This window comes from Nuphar pumila, chromosome 13, assembly GCF_984573655.1.
Source record: "Nuphar pumila chromosome 13, dmNupPumi1.hap1.1, whole genome shotgun sequence".
In the NCBI taxonomy this organism is placed as follows: Eukaryota; Viridiplantae; Streptophyta; class Magnoliopsida; order Nymphaeales; family Nymphaeaceae; genus Nuphar; species Nuphar pumila.
In genome coordinates this window covers 6,153,618-6,173,418 of record NC_143261.1, presented here as the reverse complement: position 1 = coordinate 6,173,418, position 19,801 = coordinate 6,153,618, and the positions used below count along the sequence as shown (strand labels likewise).

Here is a 19,801-nt window from a genome sequence, read left to right as displayed (position 1 = left end):
GTGCTTCGGTCCTGTTTTTGGGTTGGGATGGCACGATGTTGTCTTGACCTAGGATGGCACTGCCAGTGTCATCCCACCTTTTTTTCCATTGTCCTTGGACGGCTAGTAGTCCTGACCATCCCAGGTGGGATGGACCCATGTCCTGGCCGTCTCACCTTGTCTCAGACCCCTACACCTTGGGATGGCCCTAGGGCCTGGCTGTCCCACCTTGTCCCTTTTGTTCGGGCCTTGTCACCCCCCCATCCTGACCTAGGACGACACAAACAATGTCATCACGACATTTTTTTCTTCACTCTTTCCTAGGCACAGGTTGGGACAGAACCACAATTGGTGCTGTCCTATCCTGGACACCACATTGTCCCACCTTGTCCAGCCTGTCCCCCCAAGGTGCCCCCCCCCTCCTCTTAGGGGTGATCGGTCCCTTGGGATGGCCCCAGTCATGGTCGTCCCGTCTTGGGACGGCTCGACCGCCTCACCTGGTCTTGGTCCTTTTGTCTTTCTTGGGACAACCAAGAACTTTTGTTGTCCCACCATGGGACGATACTTTTTTTGGCCGTCCCACCATGGGAAGACCCTAGATTTTACCATGCTTGCTTGGGATGGCCAAACCGTCTTGCCATCTCGCCACTCAAGCGAGAGGGTTTGACTTATCCTCGATCGACCTTATCTCAACCTCCCCCCTCCTGCACAATTTTCAGGAGGGAAGGACTCTTTTGGATTGAGCTCTATCCCCATTTGGAATAGACTTAAATATATTTGGACAAGATCTGAATTCAAAAAATATAAAGTATGTAAATTTCAAGTGCACGAATCAACTGGTCAAGAACGTTTTAATTTTTCAGAATGAAGAAGAGCAAAATCTTTGACCACAAATGATCAATCATTCGTTGCTGTTACAAGTAAATCATTTTAGGGTAGCCACTGTTCTCAAAAGCACTGGCCTTATTGCATATTATAAATGCATACTGCATTATACAAGAGTCTAGAAATCACAAAATTGAAGTATATGTGGAGAACCTTAACCATCCACACCAGAAAAACTTTTGGTCCAAGTACTCCTCTCTTACCAAGGCAACTCTACCTAGTCTTTGAGCTCATAAGTTAGCCAACATGTCTACTGTATAAACCTTTGTTTGCGACATGCATAGGTATAGGTATAGGTATAGGTATAGGACTCCTCATATTTGCCTCCACAAAATCAAAATTGGCTTAAAAGGTATGAAAGAGAGCTATATACTTTTTGTGCTACCCACGCCTAATGCCCAACATTTTATCCTCCCCATGAATAAAGTTGTTGATGGGAATCAAGAGTCGTTGTGGTTTTTTTACCAAGTCAGCAATATTGTGCCTCATTAGATGGAATGGTCTACCCAACCGCCTCCAGAATCACTAGCTCCTGAGAGAATCCCGGATAAATAACCAGTGGTTTTAAAACACTGGCTCGACCTCATTCGGTAGGGCCCAAACGATTCTCACAACCTAGTGGTTTTTAAATTGGCCTGACCTCATTCAACGGGATCACCAACACGGTCCTGACAACCGTGTTTCTTTCCTCTAAAAACACTGCCCTGACTTTATTTGATGAGACCTAAATGGTCCCCACAACCCAATGGTTTTCAAAATTAGCCCGACCTCGTTCGATGAGCCCAATCATGGTCTAGACAACCTAATTTTCTCCTAAAAAACATTGGCCTGACCTCATTCGATAGGATCCAAAAGTGTCCACACCTAATGGTTTTTCAAACTGGCCCGACCTTGTTCGATGGGTCTCAAAAGTGTCCACAACCCAATGGTTTTTCAACTAGCCCAACCGTGCTCGATGAGACCAATCACAGTCTTGACAACCCAGTTTTTCCTCAAGACACTAGCCCAACCTTGTTCGGTAGGACCTAAATAGTCTCCACAACCCAGTGGTTTTTAAACTAGACCAACCTTGTTCGGCGAGGTTAAGCACGGTTTTGGCAACCTAGTTTTCTTTCAAAAACACTAGCCCAACCTCGTTCAGCGGGACCCAAATGGTTCCCACAAACCCAATAGTTTTCAAATTGGTCAGACCTCGTTCGATGAGACCAATCATGATCTCGACAACCCAGTTCTCCTATAAAAACACTAGTTCGACCTCGTTCGGTGTGATCCAAACGATCCTCACAACCTAGTGGTTTTTAAAACTGGCTCGACCTCGCTCGATAAGACCAACCACGGTCTCAACAACTCATTTTTTTTATCAAAACACTGACCTGACCTCATTTGGGACCGAAACGGTTCCCACAATCTAGGCCCAACTACACTTGGTGAGACCAATCACAGTCTCAATAACCCAATTTTCTCTTCAAGACATTGGCCTGACCTTGTTCGGTGGGACCCAAAGGGTCCCCACAACTTAGTGGTTTTCAAACTGGTCTAACCTCGTTAGGCGAGACCAATCATGGTCTCGACAACCCAGTGTTTAAAAATTGGGTGTCTTTATTTCTTTGTCATAAAGCAAACCACATCGATTAATAATAAAGATGGGTATATGTAGACACCCAAATTTTTTAGAGTACCTAAAACCCCAGAAAGTTCATTCATCCTCACCATAGGATGACACAGTCTATGTCGACCCACCTCTGTCTGTGCCTAAGTCTGGGTTGGGATGACATGTTGTTGCACTGTCCTTACCCTGGATTGCATAGTCTGTGTCGACCTGCCCTGTTTAGGCGAGGACGACACATGCTATGTCGTCCTATCCATGGGATGCCACTGTTTGTGCCATCCACCCCCAGCGCTTCAGTCCTGTTTTTGGGTTGGGATGGCACTGATAGTGGCATCCCAATTTTTGTCCATTGTCCTTGAGACGACTAGCAGTCTTGAACATCCCAAGTGGGATGGCCCCATGTCATGGCCTTCCCACCTTATCTCAGACCCCCACACCTCAGGATGGTCCCAGGGCCTGGTTGTCCCACCTTGTCCCATTTGTCTGGGCCTTGTCGCCCACCCACCCATCTTGACATGGGATGACACAAACAGTGTCATCCCAACATTTTTTTCTCCACCATGTCCTAGGCATAGGTTGGGATGGAACCATAACTCATGTCGTTCTATGCTGGACAACATTGCAGTGGTGTCATCCCACCTTGTCTAGCCTGTCCCTTCGAGGCGACCCCCCGCCCCGATCAGTCCCTTGGGATGGCCTTACTACATGGTAGTCCCATCTTGGGATGGCCCGACTACCTCACCTGGTCCTGGTCCTAGTCTTGCGTCTTGTCTTCCTTGGGACGACCAAGAAGTTTTGCCGTTCCACCTTGGGATGACACTCTCTTTGACCGTCCCACCTTGGGAAGGTGGGGTGTCCCACCCTGGAATGACCCTCGATTTTGCCATCCCTGCTTGGGATGGCCAAATCATTTCACCATCTCGCCACTCAAGCGAGAGGGTTTGACTTATCCTCAATCGACCTTATCTTAACCTCCCCCCTCCTGTGCATTTTTAAAGTGGAAAGGACTCTTCTGGATTAAGTTGTATCTCCATTTGGGATAAACTTAAATCTATTTGGATTAGATTTGAATCCAAAAAATCTGGTGATCTGTGATCATCTAGAAATTACATACCTATGTGCTGGCCTTAAAGAAGAAGCTTACTCAAGCTCTACCTACACTTTGTCTCAATGCCATTAAAGAACCCTCGTACTTGCGCAGAGGTGATGATGGACCAAAAAGCAACCTAAAAAATGAATGGACCCTCGAGTTTGATTTTTTTTAGATCATTTAGTTAAATTTGTTCTTTTATTTTAGTCTTTTATTGTTTCAGAACAAATACGCATACATGTTTGATCTTCATTGCATATCTGAGTTTCTCGACGGTGCAATTGAGGTTATGAAGATCAGAGAACTTGTTTAGACTTTACCTTTCCTTCGGGCAAAGGATGATCGAGACTCATATACAATGTCCCCATATTTCTAAAAAGGATTTTGCGTATCCAGGTAAGTTCGATCTTTCCCAACTCCAAACTTTTATCAACACAACCATTTATGAAAATCCCCCCATCTAGCAGCCGCCCATCTAGATGGATCCTATATACGTACTAAATGTATTCAAATATGCTTAAAAAACTATAATAGAGAGACATTTCTCCCTATTGATCATCTTGGTCCCATCTGAAATTAGTATTGTTACTTGCATAAATCTCTACAAGGCCTAGACCACCTAGCCTAATCAACCTAGCCCACTTTCCTAGCCTAGGGTCCAAATCAACATAGTCTCATACCTTTTGAAGCTCGCATCCAGTTGAAGTGTCCTCTGTGCTCTCTTGCATCTGTCAGCAATATAGAAAAGGCTACCGACGATATTTTTTGCCCAAATGTTTGTCTCTGTCATTGTCTTTTAAAAGAAGTATGTCTTTTGTAAATATATCAGTCGTCTTTCGCGCGATCTCAAGCGATATGACACTTGCTTCATCTTTTTGCTTGACCTTATTAAAAAAAGGACTTCTCACTCATAATTATCGAGTTCAAGAAAAAACCCTTATGTAAAACAAGGTATTGGCTTAGTCTTCGGTTCAAGCATGTTGTCTATATAGACAGGCACCACAAAGAGACCCTCGTGTTAAGCTATGTACACATTTTTAGCTGTCATGCATTGCCCGCTATCTATGTTTTTGTCTTCTCACAAGACACTTTCAAGAATACAATGTCATAGCCAATCTTTTGCTCTTTTCAAAACCGATGTGTCTACTTCTTTGTTATTGATCGATCTTTACAAACTCAACAACAAAAAGGGTCATCTATGGAAACCCCATTTTTTATCAAGTCATTTTATATATCTAAGATCCCATGTCTTTGGTTTTTTCTAAAACAAAAGTTAACTTCAAACTCATTTTTGGCCTTCAAATTAGATTTTTTAAAGTTGTTTAACAAAAAAATAATTAAACTAAAAGATCTGAACTTTCAAACAAGCCAAAAATCAAGTTAATCTGACAACGAAATCCAAAGCTATTGCCAAAATAAATTGTCACTTTCCAACATGTGTCATTAACATCTATAAATTGTCGTCAATACTTGGTCTTTTCTTCTATGTGTTGTTAGCATCTTCTATAAATTATCGTCAATACTTGGCCTTTTCTTGGATGTGTTGTTAGTACTTCTCTAATGACACATGGTTTGTCATCAGTAGCTGGTCTGTGTTAATGACATATGGATTGCCTTTTATGATACTATTTATTGATAGCTACGTATTCATCTTGCTTATGCAACTGTTAAATTGTGAGGCTATGATACCATAATGTGAAAACAATGATAGATGTTGTGGTATTATTCATTATCTATATGATTGTGGTTCATCTTACTTGCTCGAAAGAGTCTGACCCCTTTTTCATGGGGTGCAAGTGATGTTTGAGAAGCCGTGCGATGTGAAAACAAGGTCGGAAATTATATATTTCTATTTGTTTTGTCCCATCTTTGGACTTTTGTGTATCTCATATTGGACCGCGATGTTTGGATTTAATTTCTTAAACTTGTTTAAACTGCGAACAAATGATATGATTTTGGAATGGATATGCTCTTTCTTATAATGAGATTGAGAGTGGATCTGGTTTAAAATTCTAATTAGAAATGGATCCAGCCCAATTCAGCTTTTCATTCCCAAGGTTATCCAACTTCTAAACCCAAACAATTTTCGCTGTGTTATATTTAAAAAGAAAAAGATTGAATTTTTTTACATATCCTAAGTTGAAAATTTTGTGGCTCGATGAGAGTGGGCATGTGCCACAACAGTAGCGTCGGTTAGGATGGGTCATGCATACCCTCTAGCCCAATCCTTGAGCAGCTTTATGTAGCAAATTGAACACCATCACAAGCCTATAACAGTCGATATGGGACTAACTTTCAGCTAAGAAGCCACAAGACATGAGAAAATTACTAAAAAACGAAGCATAGAAACATTATGATCTCTCATTAATTGTCAGATGAAAGGCATGCCCTTTTTACCTACTTTACATAAACTTTCCTAGAAAACTGCTTAATATATTTAAGTGAACTTATCTCTTGCATTAGTGTCCAAAACAAATGCCTACAAAAAGATGAACATTCTGGCTTTTCCAGGTTGCATGTTCAAAACCGACTACCACCAACTATAGCTCTTTTTAGCAATTCGGTTCCGAGATCAACTCCAAACCCGGTTCCAAAAAATACTTAACCAAATCAGTCCAAACTTATATGGATTTAGTTCCAGCCAGATCTTCCCGTAGAATCGATTTTGGTTCCATCATGTCATTATTTTACCTGATATGGTTTATGTAATCCTTATAGGAGCGGACTCAATTATGGTTTTTCTTATAGTGGACCTTATAGGACTTGGGTTCGGACCTGATACAAGCACCAGATCTTTCCCACGTGCTTTTGTCCGATGATTTGACCGAACTACCCATTTTTTAATAAAGTGTAGCCTTCGTAATAAGCATGCATAATTGAGGGGCATTATAATAATTTAAGTTGAGCGATAAAGATGAAACCGCGCTTTCGTAGTAAAACCTCATATGTCGTCACTCGTCGCAAACGGACAAACAGAACGAAAATCTTGATCGTCCGCCTGGGCGTTGACGATACGAATGAACGGTGGCCGTCTATCTGAAGGCGGCCGGAACCTCGACCGTCGATCTGGAGATAGACGCGTTTTTCTCCGTCCTCGTTGGCTTGCTCCCCTGCTTCCCTCACTCGGCGAATCGTGCATAAAAAGGTGAGGGGAAGCTGCTTTCCAATCGAGATCTCATTCCTTTCCTTCCGTGTGGCCGGAAAACGAAAAGAAAAAATGGAAGGTGCAGCAGTGGCAAGGGAGGCGCCTCAGCCGGGGAACGGTGGCGGAGGGGGCCTTCCGGCTGGCGTGCAGGAGTTCCCGGCAGTCTTCACCCATGGCGGCCGCTACGTCCAGTACAACATCTTCGGCAATCTCTTCGAGATCACCTCCAAATACAAGCCTCCGATCGTGCCCATCGGCCGTGGAGCGTATGGAATTGTGTGGTGAGTATCTTCTGTTTCTTTCAGTTTTGTTTGTTTATTTATTTGATTCTCCCTTTTTTTTGACGTGATTAAGTAAATTGTAAAAAAAATATAAGAACACGTGTTCGCTTGATCATGATATCAAACAATAAATAGACTTGAAGATGTTATTTCCATTTTTGCTTGTAAGGAATTCGTGATTTTAGACCTGCATATTTTAATTGAAAGTAATTAAACCGATCGAATTGGTTTGGACAGATTGTTAAGCGAAGATCTTTGCTGTTTTGGTTATGGGATTAAAATTTAGTCAAATTGCATTGCTAATTAGTCGAAGGCTATTAAGGTTTAATTTTGAAGATAACAAAGAATAATAAACAAAATTGAATTAGATATTTGCATAGTTGATTATAAAATTTTGTTCAATTAGCTATAGCTGATACCATTTTGCAAACTAAATTTTGCACCTCAAAGCTAAGCGAAAACAAGAGCCACACTGACGGTGAAATCTAGGCTTGAAACTCTGTGTGGTTGGACCAGTACCTGGTGAGCGCCCCTTCGCAGACTAGGTTCCTAGAAAAGTTAGGCAGCCGGCCTCAACTTTATGTGATAGTGGAAACTTTGGAGTTTATCATCTTTGTTACTTATGTGATGCCAAACATACTTTGATGATCCACTGTTGCAATTGATGTTGGATGGTCCAGAGTTACGGAAAGATCATAAGGAGTTGGGAAGCGCGCTTCCCCGAAGCACATGTCGAAAGCACAAAACATTGCCCTTCTTAAACGTGTTGGAAAGCGGAAAAAGAAGAAGAAGTGTGCTTCTCTTAAATGGAAAGCTCGCTTTCTCTTGTTTTTTTAAAATGTTTTTGTATTTATATTTATATTTATATTTATTTTTTTCCTTTTTTGATCTCTTCTCCTTCGCACTCTTTTTCACTTCTTAAAATTTTGAAAGTGCCTCGCTTTCCGCTTTGGCTTTTGGAAGTGCTTTCTGCACAACTCTGGATGGTCACACCTCAAATATGCTTCTTTTATTTATTTTTTTGAAAAGCAAGCTGGGGTTAACCAGACCCATACCGGCTTCAATAATACTGTAAAACTTAATTACAAAGGTCATACATTCTCCTTTCAGGAGATCAGTCCTGGGGGTGATCCTTTCACAATTTTTGGATTTTCCCCATCCCATCGCTAACTTGGCTAAGAATCTAGCTGTATAGTTCGAATTGAATTTGGGTTTCTGTATGACTAATCTGTCAAAACTGTACAAAAAAAAAACTTCACTTCCTGAGGTATAGAATTACCATGATCTCTAACTTCCAAATTTTTTTTTATCCTAGCCACCAAATCCACTCTTCCAGATTCTAAAAATTAACTGAAGACAGAATGTATCCCCACCCAGACCATTCCTTCTTCTCCAACAGCCTGTTAGATGAGAAACAATCAGCCTAGATATAGAAACCAGTATGATTGGGGATTGTGAACCCATAATGCCACCCAGCCTGAAAATTACCACATATACATACCTGGACCCAACCCGGTTTGGGAGGGAACCAACACATCAGACGCTGTACAACGGGTTGCAACAGCTTCTTATGAGTTACTAAGCACTTGGAGAACATGTTCCCTCACAGTAGTAATACCTTCCTTATGTAGCTGTCTCGCGGAACGTCTCTTAGCTCCAAAAATTTGCATGTTCCTCATCTTCCATACCACCCAAAAAAACAATTTGGAAAGTCCTTTCCCAGCTCCACGAGAAACAGTGTTCTTTGAATTTAATATGAAACCAGGGTCGGTCATCATTAAACAAGTTTCCTGTTGGGGACGATTGAATGCCAAATAAGTTGGTTATATAGCTCTCCATAACCCGGCAGAACACAACAAGAAGAGGTGGACTGGATCTTCACTGGCTGCTACACAGAATTCACATAGAATGCGGCATACCTTGTATGCGGCATAGTAACAAATATCGCGAGATTTACGAAAATCTTGCGAGAAATTGCCTGAAAGTTTAAAATGGCTATTTCTCGCGAGATTTATGAAAAAACATAAATACCATGATTTAAATGCAATATTTAATCTTTAAACGAAAAACAATGTATTTTTTTTTAAAATAATTTTTATTAATATTTTCTTATAAAAAATATTTTTCAATTTATTTTTTTATTGCCGAGATTTTTCCAAAAAAATGCGAGATTTTTATAATTTTTTTTTTAATTTTTTTGTGAGTTTTTGCCGATAAAAACGTTTGTCACTGTGGTGTACGGGGATAAAAAAGAAAAAGAAAAAAAGGTCAAAGAAAGATCGTAAAGATCAATAAAGAAAAGGCGATCCATAAAAGACCGCAATTTGAAGCACGTTCAGAGTTTGTAAACTAGTTTAATTTTACTAGACACCTAAACTCGCCCACCAGAAACTGGTCTTCTCTTTTGCGTGTTCACAACATAAAGTCTCTGTTTGGTTTTCATTTATATATTTTGCTCCTTGGATTTCAAATCTTTTTGCCGTACAAATGGGTTATACGTTACCTGCCCTCTATAAAGAAGTGGACCCACTCCATCATGAATCATTATCACTTTCAGACCGGGTCCCTCCAGCTTTGCATACACTACACCTAAGTGGGTTTGATAGTCTTATTATCGGACTTTCTTCTAACTTCGGTTTGCATAAAATATTAGGTTGCTTGGTCTGGTTCATTGTGCTTTATGGTAAAACATATATAGGAAATAAATAAAAAAAAAACATTGAGAGAGAACTCAACTCTCTTCAACCTTGCTAACATAATAGTACCATGGTTTTGATTTTTGACACGGAAGTCTTGCCGAGATATGGCTTTCACATCACTGGTCAACAAAGTATGTTTTATTTTGTTTAAGCAATCAGTTGTGATTTTGTTTGACTTTCAATTATCAATAAAAATCCTGCTGTTATTTCAGTTCCTTTATTTTTTTTCCTTTGTGTCTGTTGTTTGGTTTTTAGTTCGCTGTACAATTCGGAGACCAATGAGTACGTTGCCATTAAGAAGATTGCGAATGCATTTGATAACCGAACCGATGCCAAGAGAACCCTTCGGGAGATAAAGCTCCTTCGCCATTTGGACCATGAAAATGTATGTATATTTTCTCCGATTTATTTTGTTGGATTCAGGTGTGTGTGTGCACGCTCACCGTTTTTTTTGGGGTGATTTACCAACTGGGGGACTAAGGCCCCCTCTTTCGTTTTCATGTATCAATTGTTTACATCTGTCCCCCATTAGGGGGCTTGCCTTTCCACAGGATGTATTCATCATCCTGGACTGTACAAGAGAGGAGGCCAAAAAACAAAGTATCTGGTTGTCTGACCAGAAACTTACTCCTATGCTAGCAATGTAATAACTTCTAGTGAACTCTTGGATTACAATCATGTCTAAAGTACTGGATTTACACTGGTGAACTATACCTGTCTGTTATAAAAATTATAGTCGCAGATGATGTTGGAAATTATACCTTAGTGGGTTGGGCAACTCAGATTGAACCACCAAGTAAATGCGTTGTTTTTCAAACGATAGTTGCCCCACTTAAGATCAAGTTCTCATTGCAATGAGTATTCGTGTAACTATGTTCTTAAGATACAACCGAGCTTTCGCCTTCTCGTGAATGATCAAACCACACCCTGCACTTGATGAGTCCAACAATCTCGATATGAACCACCTTGAACAACCTCTTGACTAGAGATGAACCAGGTATAGATCCTAAATTTGAATATGGATTCTAACAGTAATTGGGTTGAGATCCAAACTATAACTAGATATGGGTCTGATCAACAACAGAATCTGGATCCTGGATAAAGATCAAAACTATAATAAATTTGAATTCTGGATAGAGATCCAAACTATAATCGAATCTGGATCTTGAATAGGGATTCAAACTGTAATGGATCTGGATATTAAGATTGAATTTAGAATCAGATTTGAATTAAAATCACAACTAGATCTTAATTCAGATCACAATTGGATCTGGATCTTAATATCAGCTAGATCTGGATCTGAATCACAACTAAATCTAGAGAGAGAAGTACAAAAATTAGAGAGAGATAAAAAATTTCTCAACTATAGAGAGAGGATAACAAAGCTCAAGATAGAAAGGAGAGAGTAGTGACGGATGATAAATGAGGAGAGGAAACTCAATTTATATAAGCTCCTAGCTCTCATTAAAGAGTCATAAGCCAAAATATCTAGTCATTATGGGCCATGGATGGCCAAACGGCTAGCCATGAATGCCCAAAATTGTTAGCCTAAGGAGGGCGCAAAAATTAGACAAAAATGGCATTGAAAGATTCAAGGTCGACCTTGATTGAGTCAAAAGTCAATGGTCAAGGGAACGTTTGGGTCTTAATGGCCATTCAAGTCGATTTGGATAATATCTGAACTAATCTAAATGGTATAAATGCATAGTATTATAGCTTGGTCAACAGATATATATGGACTTGGGATCAAAATCGTTAAAGTGCCAAAAATGTTAAAGCTAGACCGGACCAAGTCGAGTTGTGTCCGAATCCACAATCGCAAATCACAAACCCAAATCCAAATATAAATATAAATATAAACATAAACATATATAGTGTTTATGATCCAAGATCTAAGGTTTGTTCAAACCCAAAATCTAATGTCGTTGAGGGCCATGCACTCTAAGGCACTACCCTCTTATACAAGGACAAAGAAAGTTCCTACAACTTTCAATATGAGACTAAACTTCTGTATGGAACCCTACACCTACATACATGGTAAAAATTGGAAAAATAAAATGTAAACTTAGGTAGTTTTGAACTAAAATCCACCGGTCCCCCATATGGATCAAAACTATGAGAAGAGAACTCAAGAGATTGTTCATAAAGATTCAGTGCATAAGTAAAGGTACCTTTTGGGTTTCAACCCTCATAGTAGTGTTACTTAGTCTTAGTCAGTTTGTGACCTCAATAGCGTTAGCTTTGAATTAAGAATCCTAATTGACCTTCTAGACATTGGAACATATACTTTCACTTTAGATGGTCATAATGTGTATACCAATTTATAGAAGTCGCACATTAAAAGTTTTGTGTTGTATCTCAAATTCATGAGTACTCTAGAGATAAAGTTTAAGTCCCATAGAAAGCAACTACCTTCACACTCATATAGGTAAGTCTAAGGGTGTAAATCTGTGTGAAACACTTCAAATATAAGCCTATAGATCTTATTAAGAGTTAAATTCGAACTCAACCTTGTTACACAAATTTTGAACACCTGACATTAGGAATGAGAAAATATTAAGTGCTCAATACAATCACTTAGAGACTTGTTCTTCCTATTGAATCACTCAATATGGTTTGACCCTTATCTTGTGGTTGAGTTTCCATCAATGGTAATTGCTTTTATAGATTTTAACTGCATTCTCCTCGATGTTTTAAATACAATATCTCAAGAAAGTCCTTTTGTCAACGAATCTGTTAAGTTTTGACAAGATTTCACATACTTAATTGAAATTACTCCTTGCTTGAGTAAACTGTTCACACAATTATGCTTTAGACTGATATGTCTAGATTTTCTACCATAAATATTATTTCTCGCTTTATATATAGTTTATTGACTATCGTGATGCATAACTATCAAGGGTACTGACTTATCTCTTAATGGTATCTCTATTAAGAGATTCTTTAACCACTCAACTTATATACTAGCCGATGCTAGTGCTATCAATTCTGCTTTCATTGTAAAATGAGTTATCGCAATTTGCTTCTTGGATCCCAAAGCAATTACTCCAAATTCAAGGGTAAATATCTAATCACTTATGAATAATGATTCATTGGAATTAGAATTTTAGTTTGCATCATTGTAACCTTTAATTACAACGAGTTCTCTTTCATAAAATATTTCATATTCTAGAGTACCTCTCAAGTACTTCAGGACTTGATATATTGCATCTTAATACTCTTGTCCTGGATTACTCGTATATCAGCTCAACTTGCTCATGCTGAAAGCTATGTTTGATCTAGTTTCATTTATAGCATACATAATTTTGCATACTCTAATTGAGATATACTTCTTCCAGTGTTAATCAATAGTTTAACACTATGATCAATCGGAGTATCAACATACTTATAATTATAATGATTATATTTTTTTCAATATTTTCTCAATATAGTGGGATTGAGTTAATGCATACTCACTTTCATGTCAAATCAGTTTAATACTAAGTATAACATCGACTAATCACATGTCTTTCATGTCAAATTTTGATGATTTTTTTTTTGGTATTATTTATGCATTATGCATTATTACTTAAGATTAACATATCCACGTGGAGACAAATAATTATAACATGACTATCTTCTACTTTGTTATATATGCATTTATCAAAGTCATGAATTCTAAAACTGTATGAAATGATTACTTCATAACAATATTGATGTCATGTGATTGCGCCGCTCTCTAGATCTCTTGCCCGAGTCTTGATCCTTTTGTTTTTTTAAATTTTTACATGAAAAAATCATTTGAAGGATGAAAGACCTAGGTGCTGGCTCTGCCTTATGTACTTACAATCACTGTCTTAACAGCATAAAACTCTGTGGGCTTACCCCCTTGGTTCGCTCAAGGAGTGATGCCTTTTATCATTTTCTTCATGTTCAGGAAGAAAATATTGAGATCTCAAATAATGTCAAACTGTTCTGTGGAACAGGTCATAGCAATCAGGGATGTGATCCCACCACCTCAGCCCGAAGCATTTAACGATGTTTATATTGCATCTGAGCTCATGGACACAGACCTTCATCACATAATTCGTTCAAATCAAGTTTTATCTGAGGAGCATTGTCAGGTAATTAATCTCCCCACTAGTTTCGGATTCTGTGATTGTTAATCAAATAGTATGCTCTGAAAAAACTGAATATCTTCACTTACTTTTGCTGCATGCAGTACTTCTTGTACCAGATACTTCGCGGGCTTAAGTACATCCATTCAGCAAATGTTCTTCACAGAGACTTGAAGCCAAGCAATCTGTTGGTGAATGCAAACTGTGACCTGAAGATTTGTGATTTCGGGCTCGCCCGCCCTACGGCAGAGAATGACTTCATGACTGAGTATGTTGTTACCAGATGGTACAGAGCGCCCGAGCTGCTGCTCAACTCATCAGAGTATACTGCAGCCATTGACGTTTGGTCTGTGGGATGTATTTACATGGAGTTAATGAATAAAAAACCACTATTTCCAGGAAGAGATCAGATGCATCAATTGCGCTTGCTCACAGAGGTAAGGTTATAGTTACAACACCATGTTTAAAGGCATCGAAGTCGAATTTGTTTATCCTGATTTTACAGTTTTTTTTTCCAATGACGATTTTGGACATCCCATTACCGGCTGAGTGGTCTTAACTTCTTAGGCCAGGAAACACATTTTTACCCCCACAGGAAACGTTTACCGCGGAAAGAGAGGGGGCATCATTGATTTTGGGGACCTTCTTCCGCACAGAAGAGGTTCCCCCGTTTGCATCGCCATGGTGGGCCCCACAGAAACACATGTAATACCGTGTATTTGCGCGGAAACCCCTGGCTTTCTGCGCGGTCCCTTAAGAGTTCTGTATGTGACCCAAATCCAAACATGAGACATTAAAACTGACTCTTGTTTTTGACAATTACTGTGTCCGCTGTAAGGCAATGCCGTGTTATCTTTTGGACTTCAAGTGAGCCCTTCACGGCCCCAAGGGAGGTTGGAGTAGTGGGGGTGGAGGCCTTGGCTGCTAGACGGGCAGTGAAGGTTTAATTCCCATAGGCGTCACCCCTCTGCACAAGCCAACGTGTAGCATAGGCCCTTGGGGCAGGGGTCCTAGCCTCTTTTAAGATGTCGGCATGATGACCGACCGTAGGTATGGAACCAGGTCTTCGTGCCAGGTGCGGCTTCTTCGGGTTAAAAATGAAAAAAAAAGTGAGCCCTTCACGAGAAATTAAATCTGTGAACCGGTTGATCAGACTGTGAAAGCCGGTATACCTTCTTCTCAACCAGACTACGGTATTTACTTATGTGGCTGTCTTGCAGCTAATTGGAACTCCTACAGAGGCAGAAATTGGATTTGTTCGGAGTGAAGATGCGCGACGATATCTTCTACAGCTTCCACCACAACCTCGCCAATCATTTGCAAGAATGTTTCCTCATGTCCATCCTGCTGCAATCGATCTTGTGGAGAGAATGTTAACTTTTAATCCTGCCCAACGAATAACAGGTACTTCTGTCATTATATCACTATTAGATCGAGTAGCTCACTAGCTATCATCAGAATCAACTGCTAGCTGCTTGTTTGTATGTTCCCCAGCTAGTCAGATGTTTACGTATGTGCACCAAACGCACTGAAATGGGATCTGGAGATCTGCTAAATGATCTTGCCTAGCGAGTGATCAAGCCAATCTGATTGAGTTTGCAGCGAGGCTGTGCCCTCTACAGAGTGGGATCGATCACGTCATTGGTTAGATTATCGCCTAGATCACTTTGCTGATCTATGATTCCTGCCTGTCAACAACTTCTGAATATCTACAAGCCAGCCAAGTGTTTCTGAAGATCTGCTTGTCCTTTATGCTATTTTTTCAAGTGCATGGTCATGGACTCGCATAATGCTGGTTCGCTTGGTGTGGATGAGAGACCCCAGAACCGCTCTGCCTTAGGGATGTCAATGAATCTGATTTTATCACTGAATCCGATTCCTTTTAGTTGTATTTGGTGAGCCAAAACCATATCCAATTCTAATCGGATGAGGATATGGTCTACTAAATCTGTCAAATATTTGAATTTGACAGGTAAAAAAAGCTGATCTTGAATGAGCTTTTCACCATCTGAATCCTATTTCCAATTCATTTAGCTAACAAGGGATTAGTCCAATATGGCATTTGGTCAAAACTGATCTAAATCAGAACCATTTACACCCCTATTCTGCCTTCTTAGTTAGTGGCAAATGTTCGTTTCTAATATGAAACGGCCATGGTTCGAAACCCACATGGGGCAACCCTTGCCGCAAGGTCAAAGCTGGTATATTCCTCAGTGGGCCTACCAGCGCGCAGTTGGTGGTTGGGCAGCGTGGGAGAGTGGGAGTGTTTCCCTTAGCCTAGCCGGAAAAGAAAAGAGGAGAGAAGGAAGTTCAACGCCTCAGCCAACCGTTTTCTTCATGTAGATATTTGTGAATGTGTGTGATTAGTAATCATATCTTGAAAATTCTGATCTGTACTTGCAGTTGAAGAAGCAATTGCCCATCCATACCTGGCAGCATTGCATGATTTGGGGGATGAACCAGTTAGCACTGAAGCCTTTCTTTTCGATTTTGAACAACCTGGGATGCTGGATGAGCAGATGAAGGAGTTGATTTATAGGGAGTCTTTGGCATTTAATCCAGAGTTTCAGCGTTGATTAATATAATATATTGACCCTGTTTGTGAGTTCCTTATTCCATATCCTCAGTCGAGGGAACTAGCCTGTTGATGGTTATAGATGTAAACTACAGATAACCATATTGAGATGCTCAGATCCACCCTCAGTTCTGTCATTCTTTTTCCTTCATATTAAAAAAACTTTCTAGTTTGTATCCCTTTCTAGCTGCTCTGTTCACTTTGCCTTTTCCTCTATATTACAAAATTTCCATTACTGGGAACTTTGACATTTATCCGTACCATATTTGTAGGGGTCAAGGTCTTTCCAAAAGTGCTTAGACGGAGAACAAATCGTCAGACGAGGGGATTTGATAAGTCTGATTTACCATTTGGATATGCAAATCTCCAAAAACTTCAAAGTCGGACGATTTGATGTTGCATCAAGCATCTTCTCTTTGCTTTTCTTCGACTAAGACTAATTATCAGATGAAATGATTAAATTGATCTACTTTTGATTTATTCTCATCTGCAGATCTTCAAAAGCTTTAGAAACGGTGTGGCTTGATGTTCCATCAAGCATCCTCTTTATCTTCCAACAAAAATTGTCTTGGTTTTACGAGTTTTGAGTGAACCATTAAGCAAAATCTACTTGGTATTTAATGAGGATAAATTATTTTAAATGATTTTTGAGACCACTAGACCAAACATCTATCATGTGATTTGGTCTATGAATCTATAAGCAATGATCGGATATAAGGTCACAAGATTAACTTTTTGTTAGAATCAAATACAGTATTATAATGCAAATCATATTACAATACAACATTATATGCATGTAAAACAATTGATTCAAACCGTAACATGATTCAAGTATGTTATGTTTAATTTCAAACTAAAATCCAGACGAGGACAACAGATCAAACATATGCAAAGAACAAAATAAAAACAATAATGAAAACAAGTTAATACGCTGCAATAGGCTAAGGCGTATAAAAATACTTCTATTAGAAAAGATTCACCCTCACATACGGTGCAAAAAGGGTCCAACGTCCTTCCCCCAGGATACAATAGCCTCAACAATCTTGATCGGTGCACTCTGATAGTAAATCACCCTTCGAAAACAACCTCTGTGAACAAAAGTTGCAGAACTCCCGTTTACAGGAAAACAAAGAGAGAAGGAAGAATGAAGAACATTCACTGTAGGATTGTTCGTATCTTTGAACCCCTCTAACCATGTTTTATAGTCTTTGAAAAGATGCGGAAGAGAACTGTTCGAACAGACGTGACTCTAGATGAGTTGTCTGTTATGAATAGACGTAACTCTGTAACGAGACTCTGATGAGTCACCCATTCTGAACAGACGCAACTCTGTAACGGAATGATCTCCTTTATTTAATCCAAAGAATTAAAAATAAAACAATTAATGCAGGACAAAAAGAACATTGAACTTAGATAATGGATATGGCCCTAAAAAGCTAATTACCCGAACCCGAACCCAAGCCTGAGCCCGACCTGACACGACGCGGCAGGTGCGTGTGTGTGGTAACCATCCCATCCCTTTATTCATTTGAACAAGTAATAGAATCTCCATATAGGTTATAAACCCCACAACCTTTTTGAGATTCTTCAATATGGGACTATTCCACATCATTAGAGTCCAAAAGTACTCCATAAAGGAGTGGTCCCCAAATTGTTTTCTCCTTTGAATTAATTCATCATCTCTTCTTACAACCAACATTTTTCTACAAATTTAAATAATGAAAACAGGAGGAAAACAAAGATGCAAGATGGAGTAATCAGCAACAGGACATATCACGCTTTTAGTAATAGTACCTTCCGGTTTGAACCACTGCCTTAGTTGGCTAACTTTATCCCCAAAGGAACGAAGTGAACTAAAGTTTTGAATTTAAACCTTTAGTATAGGAGTATCCATTAGCAACAACATGATAAAGGTTCTGGTTGTAATCTTTAGGGACAACACATTAATGGCCATGCGCCCAAATCCCGTTTCATGAGTAACTTCAAGAATAACCCAATTCCTTAAACTGCGGCCACACAGTCACACTCACATAGGTGGACTTCTTCAGAGATGCACTGCTAACATCTCGCCTAGAAGGCTTTGAATCAATTTAGAGTTTTCACTCTTCCTTTACTAGCAGCTACAATACCTTTCCAGAGTAATCAGGGAAAAAAACACATATACATAGTATCACATTAAGAAGGTGCTATCTAGTTCACCCTACAACTTGTTATTACCACATTAAACCTACTTTATGGGATCTCTACTCAGATAGGTTGGGTTGCTACTGTAGATGAACTATTGATAGGTTTCAGTCTCATCCCCTCTCTTGATTTTAGGATTAATGAATTATCTATTCATTTTGTTAATGGATCAACTATGTTTTCTTTGGATCCAACATAGTCCACAACAACCACTAACTGAGACACCAGTTCTTTTACAAATTTTATTCTGACTTGGATGTGTTGTGCTTTTAATTTTTGTAATTGTAGCCATATTATCACAATGCACATATATCACAGGAATTTGTTTGCTCATTAAAGAAAGTTCTTCTAGAAGTCTCTTTAACCATTCAACTTCCATTCATGTGATATCTAAAGCACAGAGCTCAACTTCAAAAGTAGACCATGACAAGATGGTTTGCTTTATTGACCTCCAGGCGATTGCATCGCCACCCAAAAGTAAATATATACTCAGTTACGCCATAACTCCCAGAGTTCATGGCTATCCAGCTCACATCATTATATCCTTCAAGTACGACAAGAAAACTCTTATAATGCAAACTCAAGGAAATAGTTCCTTTCAGGTACCTAAGTACCATGTCCAATGCCTTCCAATGAGTGCGATTTGGACAACTTGTGTATCTACTTAATTTTGTTATAGAGAACGAAATATTCAGTCTCGTGCAATTTGCAAGATACATCAAACTTTCAATAATCTGAGAATACCATAATTGAGACACATGAATACCAGTCATATTCTTATAAAGAGGAGTAGAAGGGTCATATGGAGTTGCTACAGATCTTCCTTTGTTATAGCCAAATTTTTCAAGTACTTTCTCAACATAATGGGATTGAGAAATAGTTATTTCATCAGTTAAACGAGTCAGCTTTAAGCCTAAGATCACATTTGCAATACCCATATCCTTCATATCAAATTTACTACTAAGAAACCACTTCGTCTCATTCACAATTCCCATATTGAAACCAAACAATAGAATGTCATCTACATACAGGCATAAAATGATACATGCATCACTTTTAACTTTGCAATAAACACATTTATCAGATTCATTGACAACAAAGTCAAATGATAAAATAATTTTATCAGTTTTTTCATGCCATTGTTTAGGGACTTGTTTTAGTCCATATAATGACTTAACAAGTCTACAAACTTTATTTTTATTACCATTAGCTACAAAACCCTCAAGTTGATCCATATAAATCTCTTCTTCAAGATCG

The 19,801-nt window shown here is 39.2% G+C and overlaps 1 protein-coding gene across 1 annotated transcript; it reads left to right on the top strand.

Moving 5' to 3' along the window:
* The first annotated feature begins 6,736 nt into the window (after positions 1–6,736).
* LOC149817616 (mitogen-activated protein kinase homolog MMK1-like) lies at positions 6,737–16,536 on the top strand. The gene is made up of 6 exons (XM_089985615.1): positions 6,737–6,989; positions 9,944–10,073; positions 13,654–13,791; positions 13,890–14,222; positions 15,006–15,189; positions 16,189–16,536. Exons 1-6 carry the CDS (start codon positions 6,781–6,783, stop codon positions 16,359–16,361), a joined length of 1,167 nt encoding a protein of 388 aa, XP_089841741.1. The 5' UTR covers positions 6,737–6,780; the 3' UTR covers positions 16,362–16,536.
* Positions 16,537–19,801: the final 3,265 nt, after the last annotated feature.

What these genes read in the sequence shown, in the direction of transcription:
- LOC149817616 (XM_089985615.1), top strand. Translation starts at nt 6,781, where the DNA reads ATGGAAGGTGCAGCAGTGGCAAGGGAGGCGCCTCAGCCGGGGAACGGT. An exon ending in GCCATTTGGACCATGAAAAT is followed by an intron (nt 10,074 to 13,653) that starts GTATGTATATTT and finishes TCTGTGGAACAG; the next exon opens with GTCATAGCAATCAGGGATGT. An exon ending in TCCTGCCCAACGAATAACAG is followed by an intron (nt 15,190 to 16,188) that starts GTACTTCTGTCA and finishes CTGTACTTGCAG; the next exon opens with TTGAAGAAGCAATTGCCCAT.